Here is a 25,651-nt window from a genome sequence, read left to right on the forward strand (position 1 = left end):
TAAATTGGCTCGAGCTGTGACAACAGTAAATTACATGCAAATAAAATGAAACTACGTCAATTATAAAAGTTATTTTAATGCTATCAAATTATGTCATGTCAGCACCACTTCGAACAACAAGTAATTTCGATACCCAAACCGAATACAAATAATTATGAATAACTATAAGGGACACAAATTTGTAATAATTTATTTGATGTATAAATTCAGGTCACATTTTAGCCACTCCAAGCTGAATTTATTAAAGTTTGTTGTTAAAAGCGTCCGTGTCGGATTCATCCGACGTTTATTTACCTGCTTACTACATTAACACAGTAATAAAAACAGAGTATTTTTTAATGTGACAGAGCTACAAACGAGCATGCAATTCACTTGATCGTAAGTGATCACCGCAGCTCATGGACAATAACGACACCAGTTCAGTGGCTAATACATTACCGGCCTTTTAAAAAGGTATAAATAACAAAAATAACAAAGTTTACAATATTTTAGAATTACTTATATTATAGTCGGCAATATAAAAAAGTATAATATATATTTCGTTTAAAGTTAGGTAACGGTAAAATGTAGGAACGGTAACTACTGCAATATCGAGAGAACAAAAAGGCTAAACTACCTTTTACAAATGAGTTTTAAATATACCAAAATTTTACAATTTGTTACAATTAATCTGATTGACCACTGGGTTTTCTTCACCTACCAAAGACAGAGCAAGGGACTCCCGAGGTATAAAAATTACTATTGTTTCTTCAGAATTCGTTTTGCGTATCGAATATTTACTTAGTGACGCTGCTCACAATTCATATAAATATAGAAAACATTTATATTATTTTTCGTTCAACAATTTATATTTATATTTTTGTTTCTCCCAGAGATAGCTTTTAGTCACTAAAATTAAAGGTTTACTTTGGAAAATTCTAATGGATAACACATTTAATGTCATTAGATCTAGGTACAACAATGTGTTTATCATCTCGGTTTAGTTACAAGGTATGACGATTAAAAGTAAAGTAAAATAATCATAAATGTGATATGTTTCACACAGGTATGAAATTGAACACGTCATCTAAAATTACAATAGAAAAAAAAATATAGTACAATGTTTTTTAATTACTGGACCTCAAAGTAGGTAATAACAAATAAAAAAAATTCGAGATCCCATGGATCAATACTATTAAAAATAAAGTTTACTAATTACACATCTATGCTGTTCTTGTCTCACTCTAAGGTATTGCGTTGCGTACGCACATATTAAAAGTGAAATAGAAGTTGTGTTTTCGGTTTTTCTTTCTATTATAAAGTAGGTACATAGAGATAGATGTAGTAAACTAACTACAATAAATTTATTCATCAAAATGTCTTAACAAAATATAATTTAATTGTAAATTCCATAAAGTTAGGGTAATTTCCAAAGTAGTACAAACTAAGAATGTAATCAATCTTTAATGGAAATGTAAATTTTTGTTGCATATGCGAAATGTAACAATCCATAGCCGACTAAACGGTTCTTAGCTCTCAATTTACGCATGAGTAGCACTGTCTTCTACGAAGTCTCTCGCCTCCTCTTGCGTCACACATTCCACGTGTGACACTTTGTTCCTAAACTTGACGCCGTAGAATTTGTGCGCGTGCTCCAGTAACTCCGGCCTGAATGTAGTGGTGATGAACTGAGCAGACGATGACAGCTCGTGGATCATGTTTGCAATTGCTTTACGATGCTGCGCGTCCAGAGCCTGAAGAAAACGTGTTATTTAGTAACTGTAATTTTTAACATTATAGAATCCGATTAACAATGTTCACTAAATAAGGTGAATGTAACATATAATAAATTTTTACTGCAGGAAAATAACTCATTGCTAAAATATACGCATACCAAATCGCGGGTAAAATCTAGTCGACTGTAACTGTCAAAACCCATAATAAGAGAAATATACATATATTTTTATAATACAGGGACAAACAAGCATATGCCTCCCCTGACGATTAGTGATTACCGCCGTCTATGATCACCCGCAACACTAGAGGCATCGCAGGTGTGCTGCCGGTCTTTTAAAAAGGAATATGTTCTTTTCTTGAAGGTTACGTTGTCGTATCAGTTTGGAAATAATGCTGCTGGAAGTTGATTCCGAATCGTGGTTGTGCGTGGAAGAAAGCGCTTTGAAAACGGACGGTAGAGGCCATCACTCATCCAGATAGTTGGGATGGAATTTTAGTTTGTGGCGGGTTGTATGGTGATGCAAACAGCAGGTATATATCAAGAATTACTTTAATATGTATACATAAAGTATCTGAAATTATCGACCGACCTGATCGATTTCGTCGAACAAGTAGAACGGCGCGGGATCGCACTTCTGTATGGCGAATATGAGTGCGAGCGCGACCAGCGACTTCTGTCCACCAGACAACTGGTTCATCTCGCGCATGTCACCTTCGCCGCCCGTAAACGACACCTTGATGCCCACGCCTGTGAACTGGTCTGCGTTGGCGCGCTGAAAATATTCACAATAATAATATAAAAATATTAGAGAATAGGTCTTAAAGTATATTTCATACCATTAGATGGTTAGGGTGTCCAGAAAAAAATATTTATATGGCAGAACAACGTTTGCAGGATCAGTTAGTGTTTATATACATTTATAAATGTGTAGTAAAGTGCCTGATTATAAATAAAAATGTTTCCGAACCTTGTCACAATTATTGGTATTGTCAAGGGAGATTACAGAAAAAATGTAGATGCATTCGTAAGTGGAGAATTCATGTAAAAAATAAATGTTTAAGAAGTTCTTAAACATTTAGTTGGTTTTTATTATTTCGAATAAACACGTGTTTTTTTTATTTTATACCAAGAAGGTGGCAAAAGTATTCAACCCATCTGATGATGGTAAATGGTTATTGTAGTCTTGGACGTCTGCAACACTCAGGGTGTCACGTGCGCATTAGCGACCATTAAGAAACCTTAATATATACTTATAAAACCCCATACTGTAATTTACTACCTACCCCATACTGTAATGTACGCTAATTAGGTAAATTATTTTTCTAAAGTTAAAAATATTCACAAAAATATCATGTATAGATGCAATTCTCTGGATTTTCGATAATTAGAATGACTTATGGCAACAATTAGTCCTATTAATCAATCTACTGCATTTAATTTATCGCGTATAATTGAAGAAATTTAACTTTTTTGGGATATTTTACAATTATATCAATTAGTTCCACCAAAATAATATTAATTTTTATAAAAATAATATACGAAACGTTCTTTAAGAAATAGAAAAAAATAAGTGGCATTGGTCCGGTATTTTATCAAATTTCATAAATCATCTTATTCATACAAGTCAGTACCGTAGATTTCAAATTTATTTAGTAACATGCAAATCGGCGTTATATTGGGAAGGAAAACGAGGGCTTTATCGATGAGGGAAACTAGTAATAGGGCAAAATGGAGAAAATTTTCAAAAAGTCATTTACTAAACGCAACAGACTTTCAAAAATATTGGTTTAAGTAATTATTCATATAAAAATTAAGCTTGTAGTCAACATAAAATATGTGTCCACAATGAATCAATTGGATGAATATAATTTATTTGCATTATACACACAGAGATTAACAGAAAATAATTTTGTCTTCTACAAAACCGATTTCAGTTGTGGCTAAACCAGTTATTATATTTAACAATTAAACTACTCAACCGATTTTAATAAAATTTCTATGGGATCAACTTGTAAGTATAACCTTTCGAATAAAAAAAAATTTTTTTAACAATCAAAAAGAAGACAAACGAATTGAGAACTTAATCCTTTTTGTAGTCGATTGCAAATACAATATAAGTGTATATATAAGTTCAATAAAGCCGTCTTATTGCTGAAAGCAATATTGTTGCAAATTGCAAAATAAATGTAATGTGGTATGGATTGTTAATTAAACTGTTGAACGTTATCTAACCCATATAATGAGTCAAAGTCAACGAGTTGTAGTCCTCGTTTATGAACCTAGGTTTAGGTCACTTATAGACCAGTTTTCCTCAGTAAGTTATTTATGAAGGTTGGCCGAGTTATGATAGCAAATATACAAAAAGAAATAAATACATAATACAAAGATTAAATAGGGAAATGTAAACATTTTAAGGACGCACGATTTTTATCATTATTTTTACTTTATCATGGCATTGTTCAAAATGGATTTTCGTATGTATTTCCGTATTAATATCTTACTCTTAATAATAAAATTATAACTAGATGATGTGTGTACATAGAAAACATTTAAACAAATTATGTGAAGGGATTAATAGGAGAAGTAGAAACTAAAAAAAAAAAGGTTTTTAGAATATCAGTCGATCTGTATGTTTGTTCCGTAATTACATAAAAACTACTGCACCAAATTGGATACGATTTTCACAGTTATATTCCTAAAGCTCTAACATAAAAATTGGTATATTATGTAAAAGTGAGTTTGTTGTCTCTTGGTGCCTAAAAGGAACAACCAATCATGATGAAATTTGGTACACATATAGTATTTGGTCTGGAAAAAGATATACGAATAGGCTATATTTTACATCTTACTTATAAACTATGTTTGATATTTTGAACAATAAAATAATTTTTGAGTCAAAAAGAGTTTTACATATTTTATACATAGAAAATTGTCTCAGTGTGGAACTTATAAATATATATAATAATAGCAAGGCAATGGATGTTTGTATTTCACCAAAATGGCCCATACAAAGTAAATAATAATCTGAGCCTTATCTCAGTATGGAATATTGGTCAAGGGCATTTCAGCTATGATCTGATTTTTTGATATAATTATAGGGCGAGAGCAATAAAAAAAAAGTGTTTGCTAACTTATCGCAATTATCATAGGACAAGCGCAATACACGAGTTGAACCGAATATTTACCATAGATATCTAAATATAAAAAAAAAAAAACTGTACAGAAGTTATACTTTTTAACGAAATTTGATAAAATACGAACTACTTTATACCGCTTTTTCTACACTTAGGTTGTTTGTATATCAATAACCAAGAACAATTTAGCCATCCTTCATAGCGTTTAAAACAATTCGAATGGCTATATTTATGTCAAAGGGTAGTAACAATACGGGAACTCATTATGCAGTTTTGTCTATCAAAAAGCATTACGTTAAACAATGCACGTCATCACACATTGACATTGGAAATGGAATATTGATAAACAATGCTAGCATTGTAGAAATTGCTATAAATTAGAATTGTATAATTTATAGTAATGGAGAAGGGAATGTTAGTAATGCGGAGGTTAGTTCCTATATCAATATAACTTATCAGGTACCCCTTGGAAACTATCGTGACTAATTTATCATTGAATTCGTCACGATGGGCCAACTAACATGCCTTGCCATCCTCACCAATTATCATCCCTCTCTGGTGGCCCGTCAGTGTATATAAGCGCATCTGTGATAGCGCAGGCGGAGTTACCATTCCTTTATCATCCATTACAACCATAAAAAAAAAAACTATAGTAATTTCTTCTTATGTTTTTATAAGCGAATTACAAAAGAAAGACGTTCTCAATTTGTCAGTATTTTTTTATCTTCTGGGTGAAAATGGTATGGTAACCCCACCTGCGCTAACGGGATACGCGGGCGGAGCACCAGTGAAGGGTGATAGATGAGAATGAAAACAGGCCAGTTAGCCCATCATGATAAATTCATCAGGAATTAACCATGATAGTTTCCAGGGAGAACCGCGAGGACGTCGACCTGGTTAGGTATATTGCTAGCAATGGGATTCTCAGTCTCCATTACTAACAATCTCTTTCCCCCCAAATTTGACAGTACTTTATTACTAAGTTTTTCACCGCTACTTCGTACATATACCTAGTCAGAAGTAGAAAATCCAATGATGTAAGACCACTCATAGATGGCGGGTCAAAATAGAGTATATGTAGGACTTCAATTAAGGCGTTAAAACCGTATCCAATTTGGTGTAGTAGATTTTGCGTGATGCCGAAATTAACATATAGAAAAATAGAAAAAAATTATCAAGACTTCATATTTTTATTTCTTAAATAACTCCCTTGTACAGACATCTAAATACAATACTTTTATATTAGTAAGATGTAATGCTGTATATTCAATGATCATTGCAATTCTGAATCGATTTTTACAATTCTTTTTTGTAATCTATGGAGTTTGTACCCCTAAGTTAGTTCTATATTTATTTTGCCACGAACGGAGCAGATTTTTTCGTTAATAAGCAAAATCTTTCCGTAATTACACGATTCCGTATTCTAAATTTAAAAATTAGTAGGTCTATGGGACTTTATTAGCATTATTTTACGTATCAGGTATTATTATTGTTACGAGTCTGCGCCTCATTTTCATTATCGTACAATTATTTGGTTTTACTATCGGCTGTGTTTCCTTTTTATCCATACACTTTTCACCAAATATATTCTGTTAGGTTGTAATTACAACCTTTTGCAGGTCAATATGCATGCTTTTTTTATCGAACTATTTACATATGAATTGTAATTACTACTAATTGTCATTCTACTTTTACAAATTATTACTATTACCTTATATTATGTTTTTTATTTTAATAATTTAAAAATAAAACACAGAAGTAGTAAGAAGCAATTACATTGTATCAGTCGTCAACTGTCTGGACTGAATATAGCCTCCCTCCTCCACAAAGGGGGTTTGGCAACCGTAGTTTGGCTTTTGGTGATGTTTTAAGAGGGACCCTCCTGCTCATCCCTTGAGCATTGTTTCCTTGGTCGCCTCTTACGACACCCATGGGAAAGAAAGGGGTGGCCTATTCTATCTTTTTATTTCACGTTTTCTATATAAGAAACTACACACTATAAAAAATACCAATTTTAAAATTTTTAGCTTTTTTGGATCTCTTAGTAAAGAAAAAATAAATATTTCCAATTATTTCCATTTCAATACGTGCAGGCTAATAATATGTAAAACTATTCAAAATTTCAACTTGATACTTTAGTAATTACTGAGATATAGCGCTGTAACAAACGGACAAATGGAGAGAAGGACAGATCAAGTAGCACTATAAATGATCCTTTGCACATTTTTGGTACGGAACCCTAATAATGGACTCGTTAGGTGGTGGTAGGGGGAAAACAACATTTGCCGTGTCAGGTGGTTTATTATAAACTGACTTACGTCTGCGTTGACTTCTTGTCCGTCGTCTGTCGCCACTCTCATGATGAGACTGCCTCGACCTTGCGGGACTAATTTCTTGAAGACCTCCGTGAAATTCTTGCTTACTTGCTTGAAAGTGAACTGTATCGCTTCTAACTTTCTGTGTTCCAATGTTTCTATAAGTTCACGAATTTTCTCGCCACTGTTAAAAAAAAAATAATAAAAAAAAATATTATATTTATGTCTTATGTTTATATGGGATAATAACTTAGAATAAAAGAAAATGGTTGAAAAGATGTTGATCAAAGAAGCATATGGTTGGTTATGAAGCCTATGAACACCCCACACAAGCAGAATACTTGTTCTATATGTTATATCCAGCTTTGGACTTGTATTATATATAGTATGTACTGAATTTGTAAAACAAACCTTGTACTTTCTCATTTGAGTTCACCAAATGTCTTCTTGTGTGTCTTATAAGATTCATCATAATCATTTCAGCCATTAATATTCCCGAATTAAAAAAAAAAATGGTCTTCCTTCTAACATTTTATTAATTTCGAGGGAATCCTTAACATCGATATAATTCATGTCACTAGTTTAATGTGTATTTAAAGTGGTACAATATCTTAATCAATGGTGTCAAGTTCTTATATAGTAATTAGAAACAGATTCAAGCGTGATACAAGTATATACTAATGGCAGTTCAAAACAAAAGTATAAATAAGAAAACAGCACCGGCACGCATCAATTCGTTTAAAGCTGGCGCCCAACGATAACGGAAATTAAAGTAAAATGTATTTTCACATATTTCTATACGTATTGTCGCATACGTGTATAGGATATGCTAGAAGCGTAGAGACGACGGAATCAACGAATTATAACACGCGTATAATCAGCAGCTTCCAAGATATATTCAGCATATTAATAAGTGACAATTTCAACGATGTACAATCAAACTTGTCGATATCAGTACCGGAGGACGCTTATTTGAACATATCGCAATTGGCGAAAAAATATGGATATCCGTTTGAAGAACATACTGTTGTCACTGATGATGGTTATATTATAAATTTTCACCGAATACCGCACGGTAGAGATGGACAGAGAAACAATATTGTGGTGTTTTTAATGCACGGTATCATGGATTCATCGGACAGTTGGGTAATACAGGGCCCAGAGCAGGCCTTCAGTTACATATTAGCGGATCAGGGATTCGACGTTTGGATGGGAAACGCTAGAGGCAACAGACATTCTCCAAAGCATACGAAGCTGAATTCAACAGACCCGGCCTATTGGAAGTTCACATGGGAACAAATCGGAATGTACGACACGACAAAAATGATTGACTACATTTTAAACGTGACGGGTAATGAATATGTGTACTATATAGGACATTCGCAAGGTACTACATCGTTTTACGTGATGAATTCGCTGAGGCCTGAGTACAATGAGAAGGTAAAATTGATGTTTTCACTTGCACCCATAGCTTGGGTAAAGCACGTCAGATCTCCGATAATAAAAATGCTTTCTCCAGCGCAGAACATATTGAACTACCTTCTATTGACTTTTAATATATACGGGCCAAGCTCTGTGTTCTTCAACAAGGTTTCCGCGTATGTGTGCAGTATGTTAAGCATCAAATGTAAAGATTACTTAACGTTGATCGTAGGTGATGATTATAGGTCCATAAACAGCACGATGATGCCCATCATGTTAGGACACATGTTTAGTGGATCCTCTACGTTTCAATTTTTACATTATGGACAACTGTTACATTCGGGAAGATTCTGTCGCTACGATTATGGACCTGAGCAGAATTTAAAAACATATGGTGACACCTCGCCGCCTGATTATGATCTTAGCAAAATAACAGTGCCCGTTGCGTTATTTTATAGCGACAACGACTGGTTATCCGACCCTGCGGACGTGAGTACGTTGAAGAAACATTTGCCTAACGTGTTCATATATGAATTCCTTAAAGGTTATAATCATTTGGACTACTTATATGCACCTGATGTAAAGGAACTTGTATACTTTAAAATTATTGATCAGATATTAAAATTTGAAAATGGGGAGGAAGTGAATTTTATTCAGAACGATGAAGAAACCGTGGATTGAAATGTGCCTTATATTGAAATCAGTTACAGTTAGATTTTATATTATTAATAATGGCTCATTTCACGCAAAATCCGATTTTTATAATGTCGAGGTGAGCAAATATTAAGTTAAATATTTATTAATGTAACAATAATTTACTATGGTCAATACGTATCAAAGTGATCATGCCATATCATGAAAATCAAGTAAAATATATCAAATGAGTAAGAAACGTTTAAAGCGTAATCACGCTTTAAACGTTTCGTACGTTTCGTTCCTAATCAGGAACAAAAAATAAATCATAAATCAAAATCTTAGTGATTTGGTATTTGAGACCAAAATGGTGTTAACTTTTAAAGTTGGAACTTTGAAAAGTAAAATACAATTTTTTTTTTTGTAAGGCACAGGACGTAGATTGAAAATATGGATTCTATAAATTTATTTACGGGTAATCTTTACACATATTAACTTTACAAGTACAATGTAATTTCTTTTAAGACGATAAGCTTCTTGTTACATATTTCCTGTTGTCATATCATCTTATCATTGTGTAATTTCATTGAAACAAAGTAAATTATTAGATAAAAAATTCAAGGGTAGATACCATTATTCAAGTAACGATGCGGGTTTAAGCTATCCTCTCTCTATGTAATTAATTTATCTGTTTAAAATCTATTAGAATATAACAATACAAAACCCCAGTTGTCAACTTCAGAATATTTGTCTGTATGAATATATATTTCAGCCATTATCCATCCACTGTTAGACATAGGCGTCTCGAGACTGTCATAAGGAACCATCCTGAGCCACTTGCATCCACTGACGCCCTGCAATGCATTTGAGATCGTCACTCCGTCTAGTGGAGGGTCATCCTATAGGATGACCCTCCACTAGACGGAGTGACGCAGTATACTGCGTTTGTCCATACGGGATCGCCACTCAAAAACCTTTTTTCCCCATCGGTTGTTGGTTCTTTGCTATGTGACCAGCCGATTGCCACTTCAGCTTGCTTATCCTCCGGGCTTTGTCAAATGTTTGTCTGTATGAATGTTTATGTAAAAATCATAACTCTCTTTCTTGCTTCGCCATAGTCGGGTAAAAGCCACTACATCAAATTGAATGCGGCTTTCATAGTTGTTTTCCTGATGTAACTTAGACCAGGAATGTTGATATGTCTATGATGAATGTGTCATGTTGATACGCAATCTAGAATTGGTTACCGATTTTGGAAATGTACCCATACGAAGTCACGGTTGTTCGTTTACGCTAATCTTTGAAAAATCTTAACCAATTTAAAGAAAAAAAACGAGCCGGTACGTGGCAGTAGACAATGTTGACGAGGTCAGCTAGACTGTATTATATAAAAACTAGCTTTCACCTGGCGTCCACACTTGAAGGGTTATGTTTACAAATACTGGAGTAATAAGATATTTTTAAAAGACAAAATATAATTAATAACTATTACTTGATTTTGAGAACACTTGGCTTCCTTTTAATGTAATGGTTAGATATAGAAACATCGTATTGTATATTTAGATATTAAGAGCTGAAATGTTTCATATAATTTATTGTAAATTATTTTTAATTGAATGAATGAATTACGAAACTGTGAGATGTTACATATTTATTGTTCGACAATCCATATTTTACCATGATAGATAGACATGGTTAATATTGGTACTATTCCAATATCTATATATTGGATTATTTTGGATATTAATGGTGGAAACAAGGTCATTACACATTACCAGAGGGAGACTTTGTACAAAAGTCGATTGCTTGGGTACCTCTGTCCCATTCGTGTTTCCACCGTGAAGTAGTTGTGTTTGCATGGCTGTGGTTCGGTTTGAAGGGTGGGATATGGCGTGAATTTACAGGGTACAGAGGAATAAGATCTGAGTCCTCAGGAATGGCAACGCATGGGGGGTATCATGGACGAAACAAAATACTCTGTTATGTCCATGGTACTGCTCATGTCTATAGGCGGCGGTTACCACTTTCCATCAGGTGGGCCGTCAGCTTGTTTGCCATTTTAAGTTGTATAAAATATATATATATATATATATATATATATATATATATATATATATATATATATATATATATATATATATATATATATATATAAATTTTCCAGTTCCGAGATTGTACTGGTTGGATATTTATATTAATTTAAATGGGTTATTCATTTCGACATTAAATATTGGGTAACGGACATTTAAAATATTCGTTGTTATGTAACTAAAATATATAGATATTGCTATATATTATATACCCACCTCTAATGCGAGTAGAACGATTTACAAATAATAATGTAAATTAAGACAGTCGATTACACTTACATTAATGTTGTAAACAAATTAAGTTATTACGACAAAATATTCACCGAGTGTTTAATTTAATAATATTTCTAATTAACATGTCATGAATTAGATTAATTATTATTTGTAATTTCTTTATTTGTATGTTATTGTTAATTATGTTAAAATATAAAATATATTATTTCATTATTAGTTGAAAATATTTCTTTTTTTTTTATTAAGTTGCAACCGATCAGATTTTTATCTGTAAGGATTTACTTACAGATTAGTTCCATAGAAATTTTACCAAAATCAGTTTAATAGTTTAGTTTTTAAATCAAAACAACAAATTTTGCAACAACAGAAGTTGTTTTTTTTTTTTTGTGGAACATAATTATTTCTCTTGTGATAAATTGTTAATTTAAGAGTGACTACAGTATAAGGGTTTTTAAAAAGGGTATATTAAGGGTAGGCAATGCGCACATTACACCCCTAGTGTTGCAGGCGTCCATAGGCTACAGTAACCGTTTACTATCAGACGGGCTGTATACTTGTTTGCTACCTTGTAGTATACAATTTAATAGTGAAATTTGATTTATATATTTTTGTTTCTTTACTAATATAATAAAATTGTAACCAGACGATATCTGTACATGGGAGACATCTATCTATACTTATAATAAATCTGTAGAGAGGTCAATTCTGTACATGAATTATATTTCCAAAATAATTATCAGGGGATGATTAGTGATCGATACTGATGCCAAAAATGCAATCAGTAAAATTTTTGTCTGTCTGTCTGTATGTTCATTATAGAAACAAAAAGTACTCGACGGATTTTAACGAAACTTGGTACAATTATTCTTCATACTTCTGGGCAGGTTATAATATTTACTTTTCATCACGCTACGATCAATAGGAGCAGAGTAGTGAAGGGAAATGTGTCTGTTACATCAAAACCACTGAACCGTGAGGAAGGACATAGGCTACTTATTTTACGAAAAACGACGGAAACGCGGGCAACAGCTAGTTAAAAGTAAATGGTGGATTTTATTAATAAGACCAATAGATATCAGTACAAGATATTTTAGAAATTTTATCTGTCTGCTTGTATGTTTAAAAAAACTACGGTAACAAATTAGATATGGTTTTCAATTGTGTCCCTGAAGGTCTAACTTCAAAACTGATGTATGTATGTCTTATCTTGATACACTATCTCAGAAGTATTGTATTTAAAAAAAAAATCTGAAATCCACGTATGAAGTAGTGGGCAAAAAGTTAGTTATGAATAAGTCTTTATAAACAGATGAAAAACATTACCCAATGTCGAGTTCTTCTTTCCGTTTGTAAAGTTTCTCCTTTTGTTCTGAGAAGCTGATGAACTGGTCCAACGCTTTCTTGTTCACGTGGTTGTACTTCTTCAGGTGCTGATTGGCTTTTTCCAGTTCTTTGAATAGCTATATAAAATTATAATGCTATTATTAAAAACTGCAATATAGAATATTCGTAGTAGCGCCATTTGTAATAACCCTTTTAGTGCCATTGATTTTTACTCATATTTACTTAAAAATACCAAAGAAATCTTTGTCGTGTTGATGTCATTTACCCTTGTCTCTAAAAAAACTGTCTCCTCCGAAAATTATCAAATTTTAATATTTTTTTTAAGCAAGCTAAACAGCGACTGATTTCACGAGTGCTATGACGCTCGTGGCACTTTTAGTTGCAATGCTCACGAGCGCGATGGCATTTAGCATTAGACTAGCCGTGTGCTTGTTGCCACCATAGTAGTATAAAAAAGTGTGTCTGTAATGTAACTGTACCTATTTAAATCCTTACTAAAATTACAAATGTAAAAGTGAGTTTGTTCTCATGTTTATTACTTGTTAGCGATCACTATGAAATTAGGTATACACGTTCTATATAGGATAGAAAAGCTTACTTTTTATTTAGGTCATGCGAACGATGTGTGAATGATATATGTAGTTGTTTCTTTAACTTTCAATAATGGACTCTATTAAAAAGTACATAGTCACCTGTTTCAACGACATCTTTTGATATTTGGAATGAAGTTCGGGCGCGTTAGGCAGTGTCCCCAGTGCCGCAATCTTGTCTAGAGATTCCTGTATTTTCTCTTGTAGCAACACCTCTTTAGATGCCATCTTCTCTAATCCTTTAGCATCTTCTTCCATCTTGTCTTGAGCTTCTTTTTCCTAAAAAAGTTTTTAAAAATTAAAAACAACTATAAACATATTCATGCTTAATTATTCTTTTAAATCGTTTCACGCGTAAATTTTGGGGTTCTTCGAAGAGGGCGGGAATATTTCTTTACGGTTTGCAGTGCATGATATTCTTAAATGTAGATTTTAGACTTCTTTCTGGTGATGGAAAACATCTATAATAAACAAAATCAAGCTAAATGTCGGCGGTAAATTCGTTCCTTGTAATATTAGGTTATAATATTCTCAGCAAAATATAGGTATGTCAAATATTTCCCTACATCGACAATTGATTACCCCATTAGGGATTGTAGTCATAGAATATTTATTTATTTATACAAATTTATAGTTTAAATATTAATGAATTAATTATTATTACTGTACTTGTATTATTGAAGCAGTTATAGAATATCTTACTTTATTCCTCCACTTGTCCAACTCTAGTTTGAGCGCCTTTTCATTCTTGACTGCGGCCTGCACCTTGCGTTCTACTTCTTCCAACTCCTTGTTGATCTGCCGGATGCGTTTTTCAGCCGCTGCCAGGTCCGCTTTGCTGTTAGCGAGCCGCCGTTTGCGATCCTCTACCGATATCTCTTGTAAGGCTTGAACTAATTCGTCTTTACGTCTATTAAAATAATAGCATATTATATAAATAGGAATGAAAAATTGTATATGTAATAGGTGTACAATTTTTCTGGATAATAAATATAAATTAATATAATTAAGAGGAAAGATTTGATTTTTTTTGTTTGTAATGGAGGTAGAAATACTTAACAGATTTTAAAAATTATTTCACCCATAGAATGTTAATTTAGCAGTGAGTAAAAATGGGCTGTATTTTATAAAAAGAAACTGCGATTTTTTGACACAACATTTGACTTGACTACCTGCTGCTTGATATGTACACTGCGGAATATAATGAGATCAAGTCTTTAAAATTATTATTCGATGCACCAATCAATTACATTTAGGATTATATATATATATATATATATATATATATATATATATATATATATATATATATATATATATATATATATATATATATATATATATATATATATGCATTTGCATAATTATTTAATGCAATTTATTATTCCTTGATATAAATAAAGAACTATTTAATAAGATTATACAATTAAGAATAGTACGCCTGTTTAATATTTATTACCTTATTAAGTTGTTAGTGAGCAAGTTTTCCAGTTTGTTCTTGGTAGCTTCAAGGTTCATCCTAGCGCTGAACGCCTCTTTATTCTCCTGTGTTAGTCGCCGTATGGCGTCGTTCAATTCATCCACTTTGCCTTGATCAGCAGTCGACAGTTGCTCCATCAGTTCCTACAATAACACACAAGGTGTAAATGTCTAATTGGTCAAAACATAAAACAGAAAATTCAGACAAATTATGGCAGCATTTCATTCTTGAAAATGTGACATGGTAAAATAAACAATTTTTTAACTTTTAAAGATTTTCACTTTTTACTAATATATTTAACATAAGAATGAATCGTTATGCGAGATAATGGTAGGGCATTGACTTTGTGATTGTAATAATATGTCGACTTTTAAAACTCTTGTTTTATACGAAAATTTTTGTCGTAGCATGCCAGATGACACTTTTACATGCCCGCAAAAGCAAAAATTGAGTGACAATAAATTTTATTAAAAAATGATTCTCCATTGCTTGGCATCAATTAAATAAAAATACGAATTTAAACGAAATTCAAAATCTTAGGCTGGGATTCGAGTCCGGGATCCATGGATTGCAGTCAAGCGTTGATAGCCCTTAGATCGAGAGTTGTTACAGATCGGCTAATATCGTAAGATTATTGTTGTTTTTTAAGTATGCAATTTCTTTTTATAGATATTGAATGAGAGATGAATTCATCATAGAATAAATTAGTATACCGATGGTATTCAACTATCACTAATGTATTTACTTTCCCTAAGGAGCATGGATCCATATATATTAAATTTCACACAAATTGTGTAGTCACATGAACTATTCAGTAAGAAATCTTCTGGTTTATATAAATCATATAAATATGTATATAAATATATTAATTTTGATTCATTACCTGATGTAGTTCAGATTCCAGACCCTCCTTAGTTGCTTGCATGGCCTCTAAACTTGAACGGCATTGAGCTAAAGACCGTTCCTTCGGCCCTCTGAAGCGTTCTATGGACGCCAACTCTTCTTTCATTAGACGAATATCTGCTTTCACTTTGTCAAATATATCCCTGAAATAAGATTATTTCTTATTGTAATAAAAGAGTAAGCAGTAAGGGTTATTAGTTATAATTTTTTTTTATATTGTAATATTATTTTTTAATAACTCTTCAAAAAGTGACTTTTTCTGTGTGTGCAGAACATATGTAATCACTACTACATAGTATAAAACAAAGTCGCTGTTTGTCTGTCCCTATATATGCTTAGATCTTTAAAACAGGTTTTGAAACGTTTTTTTTAAGGTTTATATATGTAATACATGCATAATATTGTAGAGAAACACTGATAAATTTAGAGATTTCTAATGTGATGTCATAAATAAACAAATTTTTTTCGCGCCTAATTGCGAACGCTGGCTGAACCCCACGAGATAAATCAAAATAATGTACTACAGTATTGTACACCTTAAAAAAATTAACAAAAAAGTCCGTGATGGCATATGTCTATCTCATAAGGATAACCCACAATAATCATTTTTTATCCTTTACATAATACGGGGAAAAATGGCTTATTTACGAAGTGATTTTAAGCAATACACTATTAATTTTTATTCAATTAAGTACCTTAAATACATTGTCCATTTAATATAGATCAACATGAGCGCTTACAGCATGTAATTTAAATTAATATTTCCGAAGATATTACAGATTTAAATGCAGGGACATAGCGGTGCGGAATTGCACCCGTGCGAAGCCGGGGCGGGTCGCTAGTTTGAAATAAAAGGAATCCTATATATATGTATGTATACCAAACTTATATAATTAGGATTTATTCAATAGTTAAATTTATTTACAATATAATTCATAAAAAAAAATTGTGATTAACTACTTAATAAATTCTTCAAATGAAAATGTATAAACTCACTTTGCTTTCCCCTGCTTAGTTTCCGTTCTCTGCATCTCTGAGACAATACTGTTAATGCTGGTCTCAGTTTTGCCTAACTCTTGCCTGAGCGTATTCAACTCTTGTTCTAGGGTAGTGATCTGCTCCATAAGCTCGGAACGAGTCTTTTGCATCTCCAAACGCGACCGGGATTGGTTAAAGTAACCACCTGTGAGGGAGCCTTTTGATGATACCTACAAATAAAAAATCACATAATTTTAGGTTTTGTAAGCTAACAATTTGCTTGACTTTATATTAATTTGCAGTTTATTTCCACATATAATCTTAAATTTGTAAATTCTACTTTTTGAAATGAGCGACATCTGAAATTATTTTCCAAATTCAAATGCTCATATTCATTCAACCAGAAAAGCAATAGTTGACAAATGCCTCTAATTAAGTTAAAAAATGACTATGAAATGTTCTAAAAGGTTAATTTTAGAAAAAGGCAAACTGGTGTAACTATTACAAAATAGGATTTTAAACAAATATACACATAGTCGAAACTGTTGGGATCAGAAATATTATATTTTGCACAGGATTTTTCACATTTGTGTTTTATTTAAAAAGATTATAGATATTATTTAATAAATAAAAGAAATAATATTTTAAAAAGAAGTAGTTTATAAAATTCTGATAAGTTACCTGATCTCCTTCAAGAGTAACACAATCCAGATGAAATTGTTTGCCGAGCTCTGTTGCACATTCCAAGTTCCTGCAGATGAGTGTCTTTCCAAATATATACTTCATAGCTTTGGCATACTTAGGGTCGTACTTCAGTTTTTGTACCATAGCTATTGCATTCTGTAATTATTTTTTCATTGTTAAAAAAAAAAAAAAAAACAATACACAAGTTAAATTAAATTATCCTAATATTTTAAAACAAACGTTTGATAAAATTATTTATAACACCATCTTAATTAAAAATGGATTATTCTTAAGTAGAAACGGATTTTAAAGAAAGTACCAACACATTAATTCTAAATTATTTTTATTCTAATTCAGACAGACATTTGACACTCTTAACACACAGGCTTGTGGGTTAAAGTTTGTATATTTTTACTTTTAAACAGTAGGTACTTTCATTCAAATATTTGGCCTGTAATGACTGGTCAATCATTATGTTCGGGTTTTTTTTTTTTAGATTTTGAGGTAGTAGATATTTTCATATTACAAGAAATTTAAAAAAAAAAAACATTTATTTATTTAAATCAACTAGGCAAACATTGTTTCACAGTATAATTTAGTATATTTTAAATATAATTGAAAATTACAAAACATAACAAAAAGCAAATCAACACAATAAATACAAACTCTATACTGTTAATTGGCCCTAGCGATAAGGCCTTTTGTATATTTATGTCTATATTTTGATCTGTACTTTATGCTAATATATTCCATTTGAGTTTTCTAATTATTATTGTATAATTTTATGTTTTTGGTGTAATAAAAAGTTAAATAAATAAATATTTTCAGAAAGATAACCCCGTGAAAGTTTAGTTAGTTATGGCCTAAATAAAAACTTATTGAAATATATACTTACATTGTCATTAGGATATACCATGTCGCGTACTTGCAAACGGTTCAGTGGCATAAATGTAACCTCGCCGGGGAGGCTCTGTCGGTTCATCTCCTTCAATATCTTCGTGCCCACTGTGTCGGACTCGACTATGTGATGGAACAATCTATTGCCAGCTGTAACCTGTTTATAAATGGCTGCCATCAATATCAATGGAATTTAATATTTTGACATATAAACAGTACTGAGCATTAACTGTTAAATTTTAATACATATGCATTTAAAATATTTTTTATAATGAGTGCCTCTCTTATTCTGTTTAAACTTTATAGAATCCTTACTAATGTAAATAGTAAAATGGGATTTTTTGTCACTCTTTAGCATTATAATAGTTTATTTCAATAGTCATATAATGATGTATACATAAATAAAATTATATTTGAGAGGGAAGTCATAAGTTTTTTTAATCAATATTTCTCGTCATGTGGTGAAATGTAAACTAGTACTTTAATATTAAAAAGGCTTATAATAATATAAAAATATTATAAGTAATACGATTTCGACAGTACACACTTTTGATTAAAAGAATAATTAAAATCGGTGCACTACTGATGGAGCACACATGCAAAATTAGTTCTAAATACCATTTACCTCAACCGCAGTATAAATAGTCTTGTCACAGGTAAAATTCTCAATGACAGGGCCATAATACTGTGTAGCTATTTTTGCCCACTCGCCACCCCTCTCTTGGAATGTTTCTAATACTTTTCGTACACTGTCTCTTCCATTCAAAATTGGCTGTAAGGAAAAAAAAATGGAAACAATTACAAATCAAAGCACTAATAAAAATTAGTAAAGCGCGAATGGAACTGGCCGATTTCATGTTCTAATTTACTTTACCTTTCCAGCCATAGAGCGGAGTGCTTGATCGGCTTTAGCCAAGTCTTCCTTTAATGACGACAAATTCTGCGTCAATGTAGTTTCTTTACGCCATAGTTCACTGTGAAAATATGTTCGCGACTATAATGCTGGTTGGCTTAAACAGTGGATATTGATTTGACAGCTGCAATCAATGGCATGGTAACTACTGGCAAACTCTCCTTAAGGGGGAAGCTTATGTTCAGTAGTGGACAATTAAAGGCTGATATGATGTCGATGAATCAACGGTAATAAACGTTATTAGAAACTACTTTTTAAATATTGTGGTCATTAAATGCGAAGATACGGTGTACTCTCCTGAATCAATTTGAATCGTCCATTTCTAAAATATATCAATTTGACAATAAATTTATAGATAGACACTTGAGACTTTTGTTATACAAATGATAATAATGTTGTATAAATAGGCATGCAGACTAATTCCATATTTTATGGTTTAATTTATTATTTATTTGTTCTCAGATGAAACATTATCACATTTAAATATTGATACTCGTGTAGATTTATATATGTCAATATCATTATTCTATGTCACAGAAATACAACAAAGCTATTTATTTTAGAAAAGGTCAATTAACAAGTTTGCAACATGTGCGACCTTGTATTGTACATGTAGACAGTATACAAGATAATGTAAACCTTTAAAACATATCTTTGTTTAGTTGAGTATTATAAGTAGCTTGTAAATATTTTTCTCTGAATGAAGATGGAGCCTTTTTCATTAAGGGGCAATTATGGGGCCATAAGAAGCATAACACATAAATGCAAAAGAAGGAAAACTCGAAATAAAATGCGTTTTTACGTCTACTGGCTTGAGTGGTAATAGTAGGCTATATTCACATTACAAGAATTGACCAGAGCCTTGGAGTTGGCCTTGTAACACAAATAGTTTTTTTTTTTATGTTAATCACAATGGCCCACCTGATGAAAAGTAGAAACCGTTACTTATAAAATATAGAAAGGGGTGAAATGAAATATTTTATTTAGCTATGTCTCGTTACGTTAGGTACCTACAGGCAGGCAGATAGGTGAAAAACTTAGAAAATCTGTAATATTATATATGTATACATCATTAGGATAATCTATAAGATTTTATACGTATGTGATTGGAACTTATTATGAAATGGCATTTTTCTGTTTTCTTGTAAATATAGGTCATACTCACTTTCTAGCACTTTGTTCTTGGTCCTTTCTCTTCTTGCATTCATAATACTGCTTATTATGTTCGTCAATAGCTACTCGCTGCCTTTCCATCTCTTTCGTCATCTCTTCTATTCTCTTCTCCAGTTCCGTCAGTTTGGTAGCATCACGCCGAAGATCGTCACGTAGTTTAGTCTCATGGTCCTTTTTGTCTTTTATTTGCTTGTTTAGAGACCTAAAAAATTGTTAATATAGAAACAACATATTATACAATATTTAAACATACTTGTCGTAGTATTCATATATAAAATATATATAAATACTTATAAAATTAAATATTTATTTCATTTAATTTTGTTATGCGTAAATGAAAATTATGTCCAATTTGGGTGCATTAGTAAAAAATTTATTGATTATAAAATATTATCCTCCCTTATTCAAATTTAGAATGGAACAAAACATGGACACAAACACAACGACAAAAGAAAACATATGGTAAGAGATTTCATTTACGGGTTACAAACGCTTATGTTATAAACATCATGAGTTACAATACTCAATGGATTCAAAGCTATGTTTTACAATTTATATCAAAACACAGCACTCGCATAGACTTTTTACAAAGTTTCCTTTGATATAACTACTATGAATTTACAAAAAATACAGGTACTTACTTCAACTCCTTTTCAATCCAACGATCTCGATCTTGTTTTGAAGTGAACTGTGTCCCTCTGCCTTGTTTCGCATAAAGCTCTTGCCTTTTCTGCTGATTCAACGCCAGTGCTCTTGTGCACTCTTCTTCACGAGCTTTCATTTCTTCGTATTTTGGCTTGAGTTCTTCTAACTCGCGTTCTTTTTCAGCAATCTGTTGTCTCAAGCGTCCTAACTCGGTTTCTGCACGTTCCTATAATTTTTTTTTTTGTGTTACCATTACAGTCATAATTTTAGCACCCTTCTATCTGTTAGGTGTTAATAGATTTATAAATTACGATTTTAAATATTCTGTATCATAGAGAAATTAATGGATGGATTATCCATTCATTAATTTCCTTACATAAATACCTTCGATTTATTATCTCCGTCAACATCATCTGTCAAGTCTTTGATACCCAGCTCAAGTTTGGTCTTTTCTCTTAACAACTGCTGTTGTTCTGTAGATAAAATGTCCTTCTCTTCTCTTGCAGCTGCTACGTCTTTGCGAGCTTCTTTTAATTTCCTATATAGACGATTTATTTTATGTATTTATTTATGAGACAGATTTTTTGTTTTAATAAAAATAGAATACAATATATATTAATATACCTGTTAGCTTCCCTGACATGGTCTTGAGCTTCTCTAACCATATCAGCATAATGTTGTTGTTCCTTGCCACTGTTTGAGCGCATTTTTTCCAACTAAAAGAAAATTAAAATTTTTGGTAATGAGCCGCAGAAAAAAATTAAAGAAATTAAACTACAGTATACCATAATTACTGTAACACTGATAGAATACATATGTATTCTATCAGAAGATAGAAATTTTTTTCGTTAGTTTTATTAAGTGCTTTTTCTACGCTCAGTGTTACCAATTATTCTATTCATATTGCATTGTAAGATATTTTAATAATATTTGAATTATATTTTAAAAATACAATATGTATTTACAAACAATTGTTTTTACAACAGCAATTTTATGTACCTCTTCAAGTTTCTTTTTGTTTTCTCTGTGTTCTGTGTCATGTATTATGAATTCGAGCACTCGCCGAGCGCGGTCCCATTTTTGATATTCCTTTAATTCTTCTTTCTCCTCTTCCAATGTCTTTAAACGCTCTTCAATTGTTTGTAAGAATTCATTGATTTTCTCCACCTAGAATGAAAAGGATATTGACAATGATAAACTATATCATCAACATGTCAGTCTTTAAGTGTCCACTGCTGAACATAACACCCCAAGAGGGAGGCCTTTGGAGGGTTTTGCCAGTAGTTGCCATGCTTTGCAGGTGGATTGACAACTGCAGTTAGACTTTTAGATGTTTTAAGAGGGACGCTATTGCCCATCTCTTGTCTTCCCTTAGTCACCTCTTGCAACACTCATGGGAAAGGGGTGGCCTAGTCTACGCTAGGACCACATGGATAAACTATATACACAACTTAACATTTGACAATGGTATTAGCCAATATATAATTCCAGTGAATACCTTTCCAACTGTTTCTTTGAGTATTGTAACTGATTCTTCTCTTCTCTCATCATATACTCGGGTTCCAGCCACTTCTCTTAATAATTTTAATCTGTGTGAATCAGGTGCTATTGCCATTTGGTTAATCTGTAAAACAATATTGAAAAATCTGTGTTCACTTGTCTATGACTAGGAAATCAATGTTAATTTGTACTTGATAAATCTAAGCCTGTTCTTACAGAAAAAAAATACAAATATTATTTATTGCAATTATTTATTAAATTTAAAAAGACCTGTAATAAATGATTTTTAATATATTTTTATTTTTACATAAAATGGTAATAGCATAAAATATGTAACATTTAATCATATTATTGTATTGTTAAGCAGTACAAACCTTTCCCTGTTTCACAATGTAGTATGGATTTGAATTAGATAAGCCAGCACTTTCTAACAGATTGAGGACTTCAGAACGCGGCACCACCTTTTTATTAAGGAAAAACTGGTCCTTTTTTGATCCAATGACTCGTCGGAGGAAAATTTCATCTTTCTCAATCTGCAAACATATATAACTGTTATAAGACAGTTATTTAAGCTATTAGACCTCTATCTATTATATAAACATGTATACTGTATTTTTTCATTTGGGTGTAAATGGAATGGTACCCTGCCAGCGCTATCGATATACACCGACGAGGCACCAGTGGAAGATGATAGGTGAGAATGAATGCAGGTCAGTCGGCCCACCATGATGGATTCGACAAGAATTAACCATAATGGTTTCCAGGGGAAACCACATGGAGGTCGACCTGAGAGGGTATATTGGCAATGTGACTATTAGACCTCATTACTAACAATCTCTTTCCCCCTGTATACTGTATTTAATGTAATATTGTAAAATAAGAAGAGTAAAATTTTATCAATCAATTCTAGTTCAGTTCACTTTAAAACTTCCTTATGTCTTGATATTTGACTTTGACAAATTGTAAAGTTGTTATTGGTAGATTTAGAAATTAAATAATAAGTATGATCTTTGAACAGAAATAAAAATGTGAATAAAAAACTTTAAAAAAATTTAGAACATATTCAAATTACAATTAAATACAGTGTAAATATGTATACTAATTTGTCATAAAAACTATTACAGAAACATAACTGACAATAAAATAATTGATGGCTAATATTGAATGGTAACAAGAATATATATAATCATCGACACAACATTAAATTAGACATATAATTATATACCTATTTAGAGTACTTACAGGAATCCTATTATCAGAATTGTCAAAAATTATTTCCACAAAGGCTGATATCACCCTGGGGCCAGTGCCCTCATGGAGCAGTGCCAACCTTTGCTCAGGTCTGAGGTGGGAGAATTCATCACTCAATACAAACTGTATAGCTGAAAATATATGAATAGGAGTATTAGTAAAATGTTTATTTCTTATTTATCATATATACAGAAAACACAACTAACAGATGAATCTACTTCCAGTTGAAATGCTTAGTTTAGAATCATTAATATTTGGATTCATTATATAGGAGGTCCTGAATAAAGTAAGCAAATACTGAAAAATGTATTATGGGTAAAATCATTCATTACTATAAGTATGTACAATCAGTTTTTGGTGACATTTGACATAAAAATAGAAAAAAAAGGAAATAAAAACAAACAGCGTTAGTTTATCCAATAGTGAGACTTGTGGACATCTGCATAGCCTACAGTACACCAGACATAGGGAAGATGGTGGTAAATACTCAGAAGTGGAACAAAATTCATAAACAGTATGTGTGAGATATGACCTACCTACATAGATGCACTAAGTGTAACTGTGCTACATTAATATCAAGCACAATTAAAACAGAATCGGGAATAAAACTTATACTTAATGGTTATGATACTTACCATGAAAAAAATTACTTTTGCCAGAACCATTGCGTCCAACCACCACGTTGTGGCGTTTATCAAACGGTTCCACGACAATTTGTTCGCGGTAACTCTTAAATCCCTGAATAATTACCTGTAAAAACAATAACATTTTCTAAGTACGTTTACTAATTTTACTATAGGTAAACATTGACTGTGTACAACTATAATAAGACTTATACGCGATTCAACAAGTAATATAACATAAAACATAAGTAAATTTACCTGTTTTATATGCATTTTCACTGAATTATTTGTAAAAATGTAAGATTATTTACGACAAACTCTGACCGCCATTTCTTCTAGCTGTCAATTGTAGACCTACGCCACTTCGATCAAAAACATGAAATGTATTTAATCAGATAATTGAATTAGAACATTTACAATATACAAAAGCTAAATTCTTACAGTTCCTGTCAACATAGATATTTTATACAGAGTCATCTTATAAATATTTGATATATATAATAAATATATATTCATATTATTATAATACGAATATTTATTAATTTAAAATATTATAATTTTTGAAGTTCTAAGGTTACATAGAATTATTTTTTAGTTTATCAGAGTAGTGACGGTCCTTAAATAATCAATGCTTCCTTACTCTATGGTCAACTGTCACGAAAGGTTAGCGTTCTAGCCTAAATGACCTAAAAACATTCGATTCTGAAATCTTTTTAAAAAATTCCAATTTCCAATGTTGGCAGCAAAGATTTCGATGTTCTTAGGTGATCATCAACAGATTTATATTGGTTATTTTTTTACAAATTTTAGCGAAATTTTGAGGAAAATAAAATAGATGTGTAGAAAATATTAATTCCATGGCCCAACTTAGATTCTTTTTTCTGTATTGAGAACGAGACTTGTAAGATTATACTGTCTATAAAATTTAAAGCAGTTGTTAATGATGATGTGGATCGCAGAATAATTACAATTGTTTTCAAACACTGTTCCCATTATAACTCGCAATATTAATTTTTCTTCTAGTGCTTCTTTCACCCTTTGGTAAAAATAATTTGTTCTTCCCTTTTCGAAAATCTTAGTAAACTCGGGCGATTTTAGACTTGGATCTAAAATCTCCCGCTTCTA

At 31.8% G+C, this 25,651-nt stretch overlaps 1 protein-coding gene across 1 annotated transcript; it reads right to left on the reverse strand.

The window, feature by feature from the left end:
• Nucleotides 1-59: 59 nt before the first annotated feature.
• Nucleotides 60-24,917, reverse strand: LOC113509580 (structural maintenance of chromosomes protein 3). Its single transcript, XM_026892924.3, has 23 exons — nt 24,785-24,917; nt 24,539-24,653; nt 23,895-24,034; nt 23,027-23,185; nt 22,651-22,776; nt 22,152-22,319; nt 21,777-21,868; nt 21,537-21,690; nt 21,149-21,378; nt 20,500-20,709; nt 19,296-19,395; nt 19,047-19,193; nt 18,420-18,578; nt 17,522-17,680; nt 16,859-17,070; nt 15,843-16,005; nt 14,939-15,102; nt 14,182-14,389; nt 13,582-13,758; nt 12,869-13,005; nt 7,170-7,350; nt 2,307-2,489; nt 60-1,733 (listed from the first exon to the last, which is right to left on the reverse strand). The coding sequence occupies exons 1-23, from the start codon at nt 24,797-24,799 to the stop codon at nt 1,521-1,523; spliced, it is 3,612 nt and encodes a 1,203-aa protein (XP_026748725.1). The 5' UTR covers nt 24,800-24,917; the 3' UTR covers nt 60-1,520.
• Between the last annotated feature and the right edge of the window lie 734 nt (nt 24,918-25,651).

Source organism: Galleria mellonella, unplaced genomic scaffold (genome assembly GCF_026898425.1).
Source record: "Galleria mellonella isolate WM207_F2 unplaced genomic scaffold, CSIRO_AGI_GalMel_v1 utg57, whole genome shotgun sequence".
NCBI lineage: Eukaryota > Metazoa > Arthropoda > Insecta > Lepidoptera > Pyralidae > Galleria > Galleria mellonella.